This window comes from Arthroderma uncinatum (assembly GCF_011692745.1).
Source record: "Arthroderma uncinatum strain CBS 119779 chromosome Unknown scaffold2, whole genome shotgun sequence".
Lineage (NCBI taxonomy): Eukaryota > Fungi > Ascomycota > Eurotiomycetes > Onygenales > Arthrodermataceae > Arthroderma > Arthroderma uncinatum.
In genome coordinates this window covers 5,340,346-5,356,723 of record NW_022983864.1, presented here as the reverse complement: position 1 = coordinate 5,356,723, position 16,378 = coordinate 5,340,346, and the positions used below count along the sequence as shown (strand labels likewise).

Sequence of the window (16,378 nt, the reverse complement as noted above, 5' to 3'; positions counted from 1 at the left end):
ATATATATACATATATATACGCGGAGTACTCGCTACATACTCAACCCGCTCTTTCGCTTTTCAACTTTATAGGACGTCAACGATGGCCAGCCCAGTCACTCAAATTGCTCCGGGTGATGTCGATAGCTATGACTATGTCATTGTTGGTGGTGGTACCGCCGGCTGCGTGATCGCCAGCAGGTTGGCGGAGTATCTTCCCCGGAAGAAGATCTTGCTTATCGAGGCCGGGCCTAGCGATTACATGGATGATCGGGTTTTGAAGCTGAAGGACTGGCTGAGCTTGCTTGGTGGTGAATTCGACTATGATTACGGCACTACCGAACAGCCCATGGGTACGTCTACATCCCCATTCACTAAAATCACTAATCCGGTGTCTACGGAATGGGTGGTCAAATGCCGATGAGCTGAAATTATTGTCCCAAATAACGAATGCTCGTATGCAACAAACTCTGGCCTTTTGAGTTATATGCTGTTTTTTTTTTGAAGAAGGGGTGGAAACTTACACTATTTTCACCATATAGGAAATAGCCATATTCGCCATTCGCGTGCTAAGGTGCTTGGAGGCTGCTCAAGCCACAATACCTTGATATCTTTCCGCCCGTTTGAATACGACTGCAAAGTGTGGGAAAGCAAGGGTTGCAAGGGCTGGAACTTTGAAACTTTCACTCGCATGATCGATAACCTCCGCAACACCGTGCAACCGATCCATGCCCGGCACCGCAATCAGCTTTGCAAAGATTGGGTGCAGGCCTGTTCAACCTCGCTTGATGTCCCCATCATCCCCGATTTTAACCAAGTCATCCGTTCTGAAGGCAAATTGACGAAGGGAACCGGTTTCTTCTCAGTCTCTTACAACCCTGATGATGGAAGACGAAGCAGCGCAAGCGTTGCCTATATCCATCCAGTGTTCAGCGGAGAGGAGAAGAAGCCCAATCTCACCATCTTAACCCACGCCTGGGTCTCAAAAGTTAACGTCACTGGTGACACCGTAACCGGTGTGAATGTCACTCTTCAGTCAGGAACCAAAGTGACCCTCCGTGCTAAACGGGAGACCATCCTCTGCGCTGGCGCAATAGACACCCCCCGTCTCCTCCTGCTCTCGGGTATCGGACCGCGCGAGCAACTCTCCTCCCTCTCCATTCCCGTGGTAAAGGATCTCCCTGGCGTCGGAGAGAACCTAGTCGACCACCCAGAAACCATGATCATGTGGGAACTCAACCGGCCCGTACCTCCAAACCAAACAACCATGGACTCCGATGCAGGCGTCTTCCTCCGCCGAGAGCCAATTAACGCCGCAGGATTTGATGGTGACAGCGCTGACATCATGATGCACTGCTACCAAATCCCATTCGGCATCCACACCTCCCGCCTGGGCTACGATGTCCCCGTTGACGCATTCTGCGTAACCCCAAACATCCCCCGACCCCGTTCCCGCGGCAGACTCTACCTCACCTCGGCTGACCCAGCGGTCAAACCGGCCCTGGACTTCCGCTATTTCACCGATCCCGAGGGCTACGATGCGGCTACCATCGTTGCAGGTCTGAAAGCTGCCCGTAGGATTGCAGAGGAGGAGCCTTTCAAGAGCTGGATCAAGCGTGAAGTTGCTCCTGGACCCAACACTACTTCTGATGAAGACCTAAGCGCATATGGCCGATCAGTGCATCATACCGTCTATCACCCTGCCGGTACCACCAAGATGGGCGATGTTCAAAATGACCCCATGGCCGTCGTCGATCCAGCTCTCAAGGTACGCGGGTTGAAGAATATCAGAATAGCAGACGCCGGTGTCTTCCCTGATATGCCTAGTATCAACCCTATGCTTACAGTCTTGAGCGTTGGCGAGCGTGCTGCCGAATTGATCGCCGAAGAAGCTGGATGGCGTCCCTCGTCTTCTCGTCTATAAGGGTCCCAATCCCTTTGCAAGATCGAACCTTTAAAAGTCTCTGTGTTTCTCAATATATACCATCCACGCTGCATTTTTGGGATCCTTTACTCTTGGAATTTAAGCTAGAGCCTGTTGGAGATAGGCAATAATGAATATCACGTCCATACCATTTTTTATTAAATCGGTATATCAGTCTTTTGCTTAGGGCAATATATAATGGTGACCTACTACTAGGTAGGGATCTTAGCTAGATAAAAGCACACAATCACAAATAACCAAATGAATAAACATCACATTTTTATTCCTATATATCTAATTTATCTAGTATACAATATCATCTATCATCGTAAAGTCATAACCTAATTAAAATGTACGTCAAAGTAAGCTACAGCTATTTAACATGGCCTGCTGTGAAAAAGGGCAGCGATTAACCTTGTTTAGGTATCCCCTGTCATTGTAAGCGCAAACAGGAGCAAAAAGTGCAAGAAGATCAACGTCAACGCAGAATGGAAGTGCTTGAAAGGACATATTTCTCACCAAACCCTTTCATGCCTTCTCCTTCTCTTTATCAAACACCTTCACGCCGAATTTCCACACTTGGTCAACCGTCAGTGTTCCCATGCCACCATCAGCGGACCGTTCTTCTCCCAACACCACCAAATCTGCATCAGCTCCCGGAGCAAGGGTTCCTTTCGTACCCTGAATGCCCAACATCTTAGCCGGAGTCTCAGTAACAGCTGCGATTGCCTCGACGGTCTTTGCTCCAGCCCATTGACGGAAGTTATTGACACATTCGATCAGCGTAGCGGAACTTCCAGCCAACCGATCAGACCCCTCCAATGTAAGCATTGCGCCCTTTTTCACGATACGGTCGCCGTTCGTCCACTCATAGATGCCATTAGGCATACCGCACAGCTTCATCGCATCCGTCACGAGAATCATACCGGCCGGATGAGCGTTATACGCTATCTGGATGCTGGTGGGGTGCAGATGGATACCGTCAGCAATGATACCATAGAACGGACGGCGCTGTTCGAATTGACCCAGGAGGCCAAAAATGCCTGGGTGGCGGTGGTAGAAGGGGCGCATGGCGTTGAACATATGAGTGATCATGTTCGCGCCGTTTTTGACAGCGGCGAGAGCTTCTTCGTACGTGGCGTCAGAGTGACCGATTGAATAGAGGATATTCTGTGATTGAATTGCTGGAATGAGAGAAAGCATCTTGCCGACTTCTGGGGCTGCGGTGATCATCTTGATGGGCATTGGGTCTGGGGATGCCTCGTTTAGACAGAAGTTCTCCAATCCATAGCATTGGATGAGGTCGTCGATTCCGTCTGCGGCAAGCAGGACTTCAGAGCTGTGGATGCCGTTTTTCCCAGGACTGAGGAATGGGCCTTCAACATGGGCACCGAGAGATTCTGCGCCGTCTTCAGCACGACGAAGATGGCCCGATGGACCTAGGGAGGGGAGAATCTAATCCCGTGAGCCCATTGTTAACACTCGACAATTAGGGATAGGACGTCGGTGCTCACCTTTGGGTAGACATTTTTGCTCTGACTGGTGACAGTGGGTAGATAAGAAGTAACGCCCATCTTCACCAGCGCCTGAGCAGCCTCCTTCAATCCTTCATCGAACAGCTTCTTGGTTGGCTGGGGCACCGAGAAATCAAACCCCTTGGCTCCGTTAATCTGCACATCGATAAACCCTGGAGCAAGGATACGTCCGCCCAGGTCTATGATCTGATCAGGACACACTTTATCCTCATAGAAGGCATGCTGGTCTTGAAGGATCTTGCCGGAGACAGAATCAACCCAGAGATCCTGCTCGATCAGCTTTTGCCCGCTGGGGACACGACAGTTTGTGAACTTCGTGACGCGGGGGATAGGAACGTCCCTGGTGACCGATGGCATGGTGGCCGATGGCTCTGATGGAGCTCTAGACTGCTTGACTGTATGGGGCCTTTGCGTGTTGGAGACGGGGAGAGCCTAACTGACGATGCGCAACCTATACGGAATATATTGGTCAACGATCTAGAGAGGCAAAAGTCGGCTTCAATATCTGGTATGACCCAAAGCGACGCCGTGGAGAGAAAGGTACCTTGTCCTGAGCAACAACAGTCCAAGTGGCTAAGCTATCAAATGTGTATGAAGATGTGTTCAGGGGAGAGAAGCACGATAGTGAGAGGGCAGACGATGAGAGGAAAGGCTGCTTGATAGTAGCCGATGGTTGCCTACTACGACAAAGCTCTCACCCAAGGCCGGACATATGGCTATATTTCTATCTACGTTCTTCTACGGCGGGCTCGGAAGGCGTTTGAGCGAGAGGCATATACATTGAGCATCCCTCCAATAAGCTCTTCTGCTCAGGGCAAATGCTCAGGCCAAAAAGCCTGCCAGGTCGTGCCATCCAGGTTGTACCATCGCCATGAATATGAAGTCGCAGTCGCAGTTGCAGTGGGATGGGATGGATGAGATCATAGGAATGCGACACAACCCTCGGCGTTTTATCTTCTTTATTATTCCTTTTTCGGCTTGATGACGCTAGTGGTACGGCCTGATACGAAGATTACACAGAAAAGACGGTTTCATGACGGTATTTACAGATACCTAAAGTACGGCGATATATATCTGACTAAGCATATAGTTGGCGTCACATGACCTGGTCAGATGTAACTACAGACGCTTTTTGGCCTTTTGCTAAGGGATATCACAGTCGCCCTCGATGGTTGCATCTGGCGGTAGGGGTATATATCGGCCTGTAACCCAAGACCGAGAGGCCGTCTCTGTCCCGCGAGGAGCACCCCAGTATACCCAGTATACCCAGTATACCCAGTAGCATATACGGACGCCATGCATGGAGACGACGCTGAAGGAGCTGGAGGTGCCGGAGATGGGAGATGGGAGATGGCAGAGATGCCGGTGATGCGCCAAGAGGAATTAACTCCCGCCTCAGTCGAGTGGCATGGCAGTGCTCCTATCAGGATATCATCCGTTCCTCTTTGTGGCTGCATGGCAACACCAGGAAGATGGCAGCACAGTTGTCCCGTCTAGAGGACATATTGCCCTAAACGACTTTTCTTTTACCGACAGAATTTCAACCCCTATATCAGTTGACTAGATAAAGCCCCTTTTCATTGTATAAGGGCAAGCTTTGAGGCCCCTGACAGCCGCGGGCACTAACAGGGGTATAACCCTCAGCCAGACAGGGGAGCTTGACCTTAAGCGCTGCATGGCATATAAATATGAAGCTCTTGAGTTTGATATATATATGGGCAATGTCAATGCTTGTGTCTGCTATGATGATATCCTTTCTTATAGTATCCTACAGAGGTAGTAGCCTTAACCTGGCCGGCTAAGTCTACTACTTCTTAAGCAGGACTGTGATGATGGCTAAGATGGCCCGTTAATGAAAATAAACATATCAATAACAAATGCTTTGTTAAATATAAAGGGGCATGTCAACCTCCTACAATGTATACCAGTGGACAGCCTGACTGTCAGTACAGAATGAAGGAGCCAGATTAGGGGGACTCCCTCTCCCTCTCTCTCTCTGCTGTGTTGTTGTGTTGTTGTGTTGTTATTGCAGGGAGATGGCGCTAACAGGAATGTCCCCTCGTCTTCTGCTGAAAGTGAGGTAAAGGTCTGTGAAGTATTCACTGTTTGTCCTCAATTCTAGCGCCATTTGCCAGTGTTGTTGTGCCTTGCCCTGATATCAATCTCTCACTTTCTCGCTACCCCTTCTTTTCACACACAAACCCCTCCTTCTTAGCTACCTTCAGCTATCTACAAATCTCTTCTCTTGTTCCTCTCTCTCTCGTCGATCAACAACCTCCTTGCCTCTGTCTACAGCTTCATCGGCTCATCTTGCTCTATTGGCGGCGCGTCTTGCACGACTTAATAAGTTCTCTAACCAAGGTAAGCAAGATATATACAAAAACTGATAAACTGGCTTCATTCTAACGCGTCGTAGAACCAGCAGCATCTACCTCCAACTATCTGCAAAGATGGTCTCTGTTGCTTCTGGTCCGGATGCAGCCATCCCTCCTGGCACCTACCAGCATACTGGCCCAGCGTGGATGTACAAATCTCCCAAGATTGGGCGTTTCCAAGTCCCCTGGTATGCATCTCCAGCAGGCCAGCTCATTCTGGTCTCATTCGTCTGCTTCCTGTGCCCTGGCATGTTTAATGCTGTCAGTGGTCTCGGTGCCGGTGGTTTGGTCGACACTGGCGATATCGACAAGGCGTATGTTGCTCTCTACAGCACCTTTGCAGTCGTGGCGTTCTTCGCTGGCTCAATTGCTAACCGTCTGGGACTTCGTTACACTCTCTCCTTTGGTGGATTCGGATACTTCCTCTATGTTGCCTCAATCCTGTCCTACAACCATAACAAGAACGCAGGCTTCCTCATCTTCGCTGGTGCTCTCCTCGGTGTCTGTGCTGCTTGTCTCTGGACTGCTCAGGGTACAATCATGATGAGCTACCCAGGTGAATACTCAAAGGGAAAGTTCATCTCCTGGTTCTGGGCCATCTTCAACTTAGGCGGTGTTATTGGATCATTGGTAGGGACTTTCCCCTGTTTATAAATACATTGACAGTGAGACTAATTGATATTACCCCTGAAAGGTTCCCCTTGCAAATAACCTTCACAACAAAGCAAACTCTGTCCAAGATAGCACCTACATCTTGTTCATGGTTCTTATGTTCATTGGCTTTATCCTTGGCTTTGCCCTTGTCAACGCAAGAGATATCAAACGTCCAGATGGCACTCGCGTGATTCTTATGAAGAACCCTTCCTGGAAATCTGAACTCATCGGCCTCTTCTATGTCCTTAAGTCAGACTGGTACATTATCCTCCTTTTCCCCATGTTCTTTGCCAGTAATTGGTTCACCACCTACCAATTCAACGGAGTCAACCTGGCCAAGTTCAACATCCGTACCCGTGCACTTAACAACGTCCTCTACTGGGTTTCTCAGATGATTGGTGCTTTTGTCTTTGGATATATCCTTGATATCCAACGTATTCGCCGCTCTATCCGTTCCCGCTATATCCTCGGTCTGCTCTTTGCCATTACTATGGGCATTTGGGGCGGTGGATGGGTATTCCAGAGTTCCTATGACCGTGCAGATGTTAAAAAGACCGACCGCATGGACTGGAAAGACAAAGGCTATGTTGGACCAATGTTCCTCTACATGTTCTATGGATTCTATGATGCTGCCTTCCAAACCTGCGCTTACTGGTATGTGCTTCCGTTCTATTGCACCTCTATACCTTTTTACTAATTACTTTGACTCTAAATAGGTTTATGGGTGCCTTAACCAACAACTCCCGCAAGCTTGCCAACTTCGCTGGTTTCTACAAGAGTATTCAATCAGCTGGCGCAGCTATCGCATGGCGGTATGTACAGAATCCGCTCTCCAGCTCTTAATGTAGAGGAACTAACACATTTCACTATAGTATTGATGGTCAGGCTGTCTCTTACCGCGTCATGTTCATATCTAACTGGGCCCTGCTCGCCAGCTCCTTAATTGTTGCTGCCCCAGTTATCTGGATGAAGATCAAAGACACCACTGACATTGAGAAAGATCTCAAATTCTCCGATGAGAATCTTGAAGAAGTTTCCACCGCTGCTGCCATGGAACTCCGCGGCAAATAAGTTCTTATGCTGTGATGCTTGCGTTTCTACCTGCCAATCCAACCATGCTCGCAAGCTAGATTTACAGCCATAAGCTACCCCTCTTCCTTTGATATTGCCCTAGATGACGGCTCTATCCTGTTTGTACCACAAGTTCATGTTCACAATGCATTGGAATTTTTCCTCTGCAAAAAATCAGCCATAGGCTTTGTTTTGTTTTTTCCTTACCTTCTTCTATAGTTAAGGATAAAAATACAAAAATATCTGCTTTTGAATCCCCTAATACTCGTCTAAGTTAAGGGCCTGTAAATCTTCTTTAAACTCCATGGTCACAAGGGTTATTCTTGTTCTTCCCTTTTTTTTTTCCTCATGGAGAAAGGTTAGTAGATTTTTTCAGCTTGCAACATAGCATTAGGTCTACAAAGTACCAAGCATTGCTTCTATCCTCCCTTTACCTTATTCCTAAAGGCAAAATCTAGGAGAACGCTTAGCTTAAACTCCCTTTGATAATAAAGGTTATAACACACTCCTATCTTCATCTAGGTTAAGGAATAAATCATGTAAAAAGTAGCATAGCCAAGGGTATATATACTAAGGGTATCTATGTACAAATATTCCTCTTACCTCTAAGGGTCGTTAAGCCAAGTCTGTCCCTCTATATCCATTGCCAAATCGGCATTTTCCACTGCCTTCAAATCATCTAACTTTTTATCGTTGGTATCATTAAAATCCCCTTTCATAAATTCATCCCCTATATCCGGAAATGAAAGATCAACATCAACCGCATCATCTGTGGCGAAAAGGTCGGTAGCGGCATTTTCTTCGAAGTTGATCAATGCATCTAAATCATTTTGAGTAATGTCTGCATCATGTGCGAGGGTCATGAACTCTGCCAAACTAGGCTCCGTAGGATCAGTACTAGCCCCCAGAATATCATCCACCGTTGCCTCCTTATTTATGTTTTGAAGGCTTCCATTCTCACTACTCGCTGAATGAGGTGGAGTTGAAACAACAATACCAGCGTTTGTATCGACCGGTTGCTCGAGGTTGCCGAGATCGGACTTTAGAGACAACACTGGGTCTATGAAATATTCTGGAGTTGGGTCTGGTGGAGGCGTCAGGGTATTCAAGGGTGCCTCTGTTTTGGACTTTTGCTGCTTATCTTGTTCAGTTGGTTCAATTGATATGTGAACGCCGGCTTTGCGAATAGCGGCTTCAAGGAATGATGTTGCAAAGTCGGCGGACGCATAAATTTCGCGCAAGCGCTGCAAAATCTGCATGCATTGGTAGAATCTGGCAAGGCTGGAAGACCGAATATTTGTATCGCTCGATTTGATGTCAAGTAAATGTATAATGACAGCAGGAAGAAGAACGGTGACACCACTAGTCGGTAGGTAGCGAGTTAAATCGAGGCTATGCAGCTCCTGAGCAACCTTCGTGATTTCCACAGCAGCATGCCTAACTTTCGATCGGGAGAAAGTTTGTAGCTCTGCCTCGACTGTGGGCAAATGGTTAGTGGGAAGAACCTGCGGTCGGTGCAAGGCGCTCAGCGTAGCAAGATATATCATTTGAAGCAGGCCACGATGGAGATGGAGTACTTCCTCCCCGCGCGAGAGGCTCCATGAGGTCGAAGGACGGTATACTGTTACGTCTGGCTGGCCTGTTTTCCAGCTATCTAATTCAATATCGCATGCCCTGACTTCGCAAGCTTCTGTGGTAGCCTTCTTCGGCACCAACATCATAGTCGTTTCCGTTGTGCCGCCAAATTTATGGCCAAGGACAGAGTATTGTGCTGATAGGACGTGACTGATACATAAGCAGAGTTTGGTCTTTTCAATAAACATCATGGCGAGATCCTTTTGATATCTGACATTATGCGTGAGTTCGCAATCCCCAAGAACCTGGAGAACCTCGGTGGAGAAGGGCGCGAATTCAAAATCATCCACCGTCAGCAGAGGGACATCGCAATCTTCATCTTTGATTCTAGTTGGTCTCCTCATTCCAAGAGCAATAAGTCGGTCTCGGGTATAGGTGCTCCACCATATCCTCTTCCAAAGTTTCTGGCGTTTTGGGTCCATGTTTGAAGATGCTGGATCTCTATGAAGGCCAATGGTATGGGCAAGGGACAAACTAACGCCCATCCAATGCCAGGTATCTTTTTGATCATCTGGCATTTCGTACCAATGTGTCATTAAGAGTATCGACTGGACTAAAGATATCCGATCGGCCTCATAATCAAAGTCATAAAGAAGCTACTTCTGTTAGCATCATATACATCTACCCTCAGAAAACCTGAATACATACCCTGGCTTTTTGAAAGAATGCTTTACGAGCATCCTTCCGCGACTCGAACCCGGCAGCTTTTAGATGCTTAAAATCGATGAACGCTGTGCCGGCAAACATGACGGCTTGGAAAAGCAATAGACTCAATCGCCTCGAGGCATCATTGCGCACAATAACGCGGAGGAAATCATCCAAATCGAGCAATGGCATATATGTATGGACATATTGAATGTAGCTCTTTAGTAGTTCGTTTCGGAGAGAGTCGCCTGGAATAGTCAAAGCGCCTTTTCGTTCCAGGTAATCGATATCATCTGTCTGAAATTTGCAGGGAAGCGGTTGGATGTAGTCTGGAAGACTGTTTCTAGGGCTGGGACGAGGTGATTGGGGCTGCGCCTGTCCAAACCCAGTGGATGCAATCGGGGTGGCGGTATTCCGGGGCACACTGTAGACAAATGACGGGGTGGTTGTGCTGTTAGATACCCGTCGTCGTCTTTCATCTTCTTGGATACGCTGTCTTTGGGTTTGATCTTGAAGAATTCATGAGTAACCGGCTATAGAAAGTAAGTGGACTCAGTGGTTGCTTACAGATTAGATGTGGCACATGGTGCTCGTTCTCTGGGTAGCGCCCTGGAGAAAGAGAGGCCCATGGATCAGAGATGGATGGGAACAGATTGCTAGAATCAGATTTGCTGCCGAATATGAATGCCTGATCTGTCGATGAATCCGCTGAATGTTCCGATGGTCCGTCAATGTGGTGTTTCCTATTAAAAAATTTAGTTGAGATACAGAACTCGATTTTACATCTAGCTCCATTGATGCAAATTTTCCTAGACGTCGCCTGTGCTGGTTTGTGGCTACTAACTTTTTTCGTTTACTCTCTGCAACGACACATTCGACATCATCTAAGCGGCAATTGGTACAAGGAGAACCATTTTCAACGACATCACAACGAACTTTCCGGGCCCGGCAGCAGCAGCAAGCCTTTGAAGCCCGTCTCTTCACTGGGCGGGCTGCACTCTGTAATCCGGCAGCGCTGGATTTCCGTTTGTTCTTGGACGAGTCGTCAAGAGCTTCGGTGGACGTCATGATGACACTATACGCCACGGATTGTGATATTTCATGTACTGCGGCAAGTGGTGGTGGTTACAATATAGAATTGGACCAGATCCTCTTCTGAAATATGCAGGATAGTGTGCGAAATATAAGAACAAGAGCGTATACGAGCGTATATGGCGAAGGGCGTGGCCAAATGTCAAAGATTCCCGAGCTGTGACAGAAAGTAGGAAACTAGAACAAACGTGGGGTGAAGGTGGGATGGAACTTTCTAATATATGTAGGTCTCGCCTTCAAGCCATCGTCATCGCCCTAAATTCTCGGGTTTATATGTATAACTCAAGACGGCTCTATTGGCCAGTAAGGGGCAAGGCCGTACTTATACTTCTTCCCCAGACCCCCCTGGAGCATCAAGTTTGGGGAAATAATGTTCTTGGACGGTGGGGCAGGCGGTTTTTCTTATGTGGAGATGGAATGATTCAGCGAAGGCGGTTCCCTGCTAAGCCCAGGCGAGTATCAGAGTAATGCTGGTAGAGTGGACCGGGAAGCGCGACATAAGGAAACTGTAGTCTGCTTGGGGAGGTTCCTGGGCCGAGCTTGGGGGTATCTGGCACGGCAGATTCCAGCTAGGCAGGCGAGAGCGAGAGCGTCGGCCAAGCTGACTATTGACCTAAGAAGTCAAGGAGAAGTATATATAGAGGAGAAATGGATCGGTACTGCCGAAGTTCCCGCAAACTCGGAAACTGTCAAAGCTATCCTGCAGCATATATTAATGTTATGTTTTTGAATTCCATCCAGGTCAAGGAACAGACGCTCTGCCGAACCCAAAACGTCAACCATACGGAGTAGTCTTTTTTAAGTTCCCCTTGAGCCTACCTGGTACATCTTGTTTGGAAATGAGTGGTGGCTCTAACTTGCAGCATGTCCATGGATCGGACATGAAAAATGTCAAGTGGTCACAGGCAAGCTTGACGTGGAGTTGCATGCCACCTTGTACGACTAAGCTCCACATCCATGCATCGATGCCACGCCTCGTGGAGTTAGTATCGACTAGTTTCGAGACCGGGGCAAGTTTCTATATCCTGACGGGCGAGGTCATGAGCCCTAACGCTCTATCAAAGGGCGGAGAGCGGCTCCGATCGTCCATCCTGGTCCATTCAACAACAAGCTCACTTTTGCAAGTCTCGAAAGGCCGAAGCCAGCGCCGTTATAGGAGCGGCGGCGGTCAGTGAGTAAATTAACGGCGAAACCTCCGGCGGTACCACTGAGTCTGATTGGTGGCCAATGGCAAATGGCAGTGCTTAGGCTTTCCGCAATACGAGGGTTTTCGGCCTTTCTTCGAGCTCTGTTTCAACCTTGCTCGGATCACGGCACCGTTCTGAGAGATTCGATATAGACTGACATTTCCAGACAGACTGACGCGAGTACTGAATGACTCCGTTTGTAGCTAGTATACCCAGCATGCTGTGCTCTACCGTTATCTCCTGTCGTTCTGTCGTTGGCCTGGTGTCTCCCCTGTCGAACAAGGCCGGTCGCAAATGAACATCTCTCGCACGAGTCGCCGTACGAGCTGCAGAAGCGCGAACTTGCTAGCTGTCTCGCTGTCTCTCTGTCTCGCCGTCACAATGTCGTAGCGTATACAAGTTGTCGTTGAAAGTAGGAAGATGAAGTCGGCTCGGTCCAAATTCGGCAGCTGACCAAGACGCGTGCTCTAGTCCCGGAAGGGCAATTGCTACGGCGAGATCGGAAACTCCACCGGAATCATGCTTCCATGCCGCGCATACAGACTCGGTCCTTGTCCTGGCGTTCATGTAGGATTTATGCGCGCAGGGAAGACGGCGTCGAGCACGGCAGATGTCAGTCGCCCGAGCACTCTGACCACGGCCGTCTTCGCGTATATATTGACGCCACCGGTCAATTACAGTCGGCGATATACCAGCCTCGGTCAGCTTCGACGATAACATAATTCCCTTCAACTGAAACAACGACTGTACTTATATCGGACACCGCGTCTCTTGTACCGTCAAGTTCTTTTTATAAGGAATTGGGCGAATTTAGAGAGGCATATGCACTATGCGCTGATGGCAACACCGTGATACCAACTATCGGAGGCTATTTTGGCGATCCTTACGTCAAGGATGTGCGTTTGGAGATTCGGGTGTCTTTATCGTTCTAGACGTTGCCAATTCTCCTTGGAAGCAAATGGATCCAGGGGCCTATCACTGGCCTTCTAAAATTGTGACGACGACGGACTCAGATCGTCACTCTCTTCAGCCATATCAACGTCGCGGGTTACCGTACAGTGGCTTGTCATGGCTAGCTCAAGCGATAAGTTGACTTGGACTCCCGCAATTGCATCCGGAGATGGTATCGAAGCCGTAATCCCATGGATGCGAGGGCTGATTAGTATACTGTCTCTAGTCTCAGGTGTGAGCGCTGAGACTGCAGATTTCTATCACAAATTACTACGCCATTAGGAAGGGCGATCCGAGAGTTCTGCACGATGGCGTATGCCAAGCCACAGGAAGTTGCATGACTGTCAATGGTGGTGTGTTGATACTTGTCCAGTCTCCAGGATACATATGGTATAAAGAGAGAAGGTTGAGCCCTATCTCTTCTATCTTCTCTATTAGCTATCTAGCTATCGACTGGGTTCTTGACGAAGTGTTTTGAGTGGCGGGGAGGATACCAATATACCCAGAGGAAAAGGAGTGTTTTCGGTAGTGGAAGTCGAGATTTCATCCGCGTGAAGGAGGACGTGTCGGGATTTCGAAGGGGAACGGAAAGGTAAAGCTGTCAGGAAGCTCCACGGTAAATGGGTGTTCCTTACATATGCAGATGGTACACTCGAGAAGGAGGATTATGTCGCTGTGTGTCCGGTGATGTTCGAGAATATCCAGCCTAATACAGCAGCGTCATTTTGCGGAGGTCGTGAGATATAATTGGGCTTACGCGGACGGGGACGACATTGTTTGCGAGATAGTTGGCGTCAACATTTGATAAGACATCAAAATTTGACACTATGTGGCGTTCGGAGGACTATACTCCAGGCCATGCTTGTACGGTGTTTGATGACATCCAGAAAGGGTTTCCATACTGGAAAGCTGTGTCTGGGTGTCACCTGGAGATTCTTACGAGGTGTAAGTATGAGTGGAGGTTGCAGTGGGTGTGCCTTCGATCTGGTGATGTGGCCATGATGACGATCCGAGAGATTGGGGCAAGGAGCAGCGGTCTTATATCGATGAAAATTGCGTGGTGTGTGAGTTACCTGCTGGGGGATTATTTGTTCCCTTCTTGTGATATCCGCTCTTTTTTTGAAAGGTAGTTTTTGGACAAGGGTTGATGTTGTTTAGGTAACTTTTCCGTTGTTTCCTATGTTTTGTTGACGTGAACTTTGCATTTTTAGTGATATTTCGGGTTTTACAATATTTACTCGATGATTCTATTACTTTATACCGTCAACGAGAGTATATAACTGAAGCCTGGCTAAGTCATGGAGATAAGCCTCCTGCGCTAACCCGGAAGAGGTAGTTAGTTAGCTATTATAGTTGTGAGAACTCAGCTTGTCCTCGTACCAAAGGCAGCCATATTCTGGCCTCCCAGGCACCAACGTGTGCTGTTCACGTCACTACATAAAGCGCTCGACCTTGGAAAATTATAAGAGTAAGCATCTAGTTTGATTTACTATGCATCTGTCTTGACTTGCAATATCATCCTTGCCACGATGAAGATAGCAATAATCGGTGCTGGCCTCAGTGGCTGCGCTGCCTATCTCGCCTTGAAAAAGCGACTCCCGGTCCTTGAGTCTGAAGGCGAACATGAATATACCATTTACGAGGCATACGAGACCTCCGCAACGTCTCCGCAAAACTACGATGGCAAAACCCATTCTGCAAGCTTTGTCGTCGGTGCTGGGCTCGCCATTGGCCCAAACGGTTTAGGCTGCGTCAAACGACTGGACGAAGATATATTTCACAATATCGCTAAAACAGGATACCCCTACGCATATCAGCAGATGAAAAGCTCCCAGGGATGGAATCTCATGAGAATGGAGGCCACTGGTTCGGAACCTAAGATCAATTCTGTCTCGCTGAGCCGTCATGCCCTATGGCGTTGTTTTCGGGATCGCGTACCTGATGACATCGTCGTCAATAAACGGGTATCCGCAGTTGTTGCAAACTTAGATGGACGTAATGTTATCAAGTTTGCCGACGGCAGTCCGGATGCGGAAGCGGATCTCGTCTTGGGAGCAGACGGCCTGAAGAGCATAACCAAGTCTGCTCTGTTTCCGGAGGATAAGAAGGACAGGTATCCGCCACATTACGAGTGAGTGTCTTTATTTATTATACGAACGCTTCTATTATAAGTGCTTAAGGGGTCCTATCATTTTGTTCGAGGGTTGGATAGCGAAAGCTCCCTTTTTACAAGGTAAGCTTAAGGATGAGTTAGAGTCGAGACAAGCTGAAGTGTCATTAGTTATCAGATACAAAAGGGATATATTTACCAGGTTTTTCATAATATCTAGAAGCCTTTAAGCACTTATGATACCCCATACTCTTTGTTTGACATACTTCCATGGCTAATCACATACCTAGGGGAGTCATAGGCGTTGGCGGATTCGTTCCAGCCCACGAACTCCATGAGCTAATGGAGCCCGGAATCATGAACTTGGTCTTTGGCGGAAATGGATTTTTCGGCTACTGCTATACAAACAGTGACGAGAACGAGACAAATCGTCACATACCCCAAGGCGTACTGAAGCCAGGCAACTCAGTCATGTGGTGGTCTACATACGAAATCAAAGAATGTCCCGACACAAAATCCATCGATATGGCGGTTGTGCTTAAGGATGTGAAAACAAGACATGGATCATGGAAGAGTCCCGTTGTCCAGAAGATACTTGCCATGGCTGAAATACAGAATATGTATCCTGTATGGACTACGCCGCCGTTGCCAACGTGGGAGAGACATGGGGTTGTTCTGATTGGGGATGCAGCTCATGCTCTACCGCCTACCTCCGGACAAGGAGTATCGCAGGCTATGGAGGACGTAGAGTGTTTCTCGATGCTGCTAGCACATAGCTTAAACAAGGCAGGACAATCTTTGGAGGAGAGCGAAGTCCAATCCCGAAAGACGAGTATTTCCTGGGCTGCGAAGAAGTTCATGGAAATAAGAATGCCTCGAGTGAAAGCTATTATTGACCGAACACGGCAATTCCAGAACAAGAAGCGTGACCTCTCTCTTTTCCAGGAGTGGTTTATGTATCTGATGCTCTTCATTATGAGTAAGTTACACCTCAGCATTCAAAGTATTAGGTATTATACTAATGTATCATCTAGACTTCCTTCCGGCGCCGGCGTGGATGAAGGAGGTGTTCTCGTATAATATTGCAGATGAAACACGCAAGGTTTTTGACAAGGAGGCATGAACATCCTCGAAGGCTGCCGAAAGGACTGAAGTTTGTAAGATATCAGAGATCGAAGATGCTTCTTATCCTGTATATATCTCCCCTCATATCATTGTAC

The 16,378-nt window shown here is 48.0% G+C and overlaps 5 protein-coding genes across 5 annotated transcripts; 3 read left to right on the top strand and 2 right to left on the bottom strand.

Annotated features, from left to right (window-relative positions):
* Positions 1-82: 82 nt before the first annotated feature.
* Positions 83-1,903, top strand: GIQ15_03567 (choline dehydrogenase; the record flags this gene model as incomplete). Its single annotated transcript, XM_033550984.1, has 2 exons — positions 83-332; positions 522-1,903. 2 exons carry the CDS (start codon positions 83-85, stop codon positions 1,901-1,903), a joined length of 1,632 nt encoding a protein of 543 aa, XP_033408145.1.
* Positions 1,904-2,431: 528 nt separating this feature from the next.
* On the bottom strand, positions 2,432-3,795 carry GIQ15_03566 (N-acetylglucosamine-6-phosphate deacetylase (NagA); the record flags this gene model as incomplete). Its single annotated transcript, XM_033550983.1, has 2 exons — positions 2,432-3,358; positions 3,418-3,795. The coding sequence occupies 2 exons, from the start codon at positions 3,793-3,795 to the stop codon at positions 2,432-2,434; spliced, it is 1,305 nt and encodes a 434-aa protein (XP_033408144.1).
* Positions 3,796-5,888: 2,093 nt separating this feature from the next.
* Positions 5,889-7,538, top strand: GIQ15_03565 (DUF895 domain-containing protein; the record flags this gene model as incomplete). The annotated part of the gene is made up of 4 exons (XM_033550982.1): positions 5,889-6,443; positions 6,508-7,121; positions 7,184-7,279; positions 7,340-7,538. The coding sequence occupies 4 exons, from the start codon at positions 5,889-5,891 to the stop codon at positions 7,536-7,538; spliced, it is 1,464 nt and encodes a 487-aa protein (XP_033408143.1).
* Positions 7,539-8,143: 605 nt separating this feature from the next.
* Positions 8,144-10,886, bottom strand: GIQ15_03564 (C6 transcription factor; the record flags this gene model as incomplete). Its single annotated transcript, XM_033550981.1, has 4 exons — positions 8,144-9,769; positions 9,822-10,327; positions 10,386-10,561; positions 10,663-10,886. 4 exons carry the CDS (start codon positions 10,884-10,886, stop codon positions 8,144-8,146), a joined length of 2,532 nt encoding a protein of 843 aa, XP_033408142.1.
* A 3,691-nt stretch (positions 10,887-14,577) lies between these two features.
* GIQ15_03563 (FAD binding domain-containing protein) lies at positions 14,578-16,281 on the top strand (the record flags this gene model as incomplete). The annotated part of the gene is made up of 3 exons (XM_033550980.1): positions 14,578-15,179; positions 15,449-16,137; positions 16,193-16,281. 3 exons carry the CDS (start codon positions 14,578-14,580, stop codon positions 16,279-16,281), a joined length of 1,380 nt encoding a protein of 459 aa, XP_033408141.1.
* Positions 16,282-16,378: the final 97 nt, after the last annotated feature.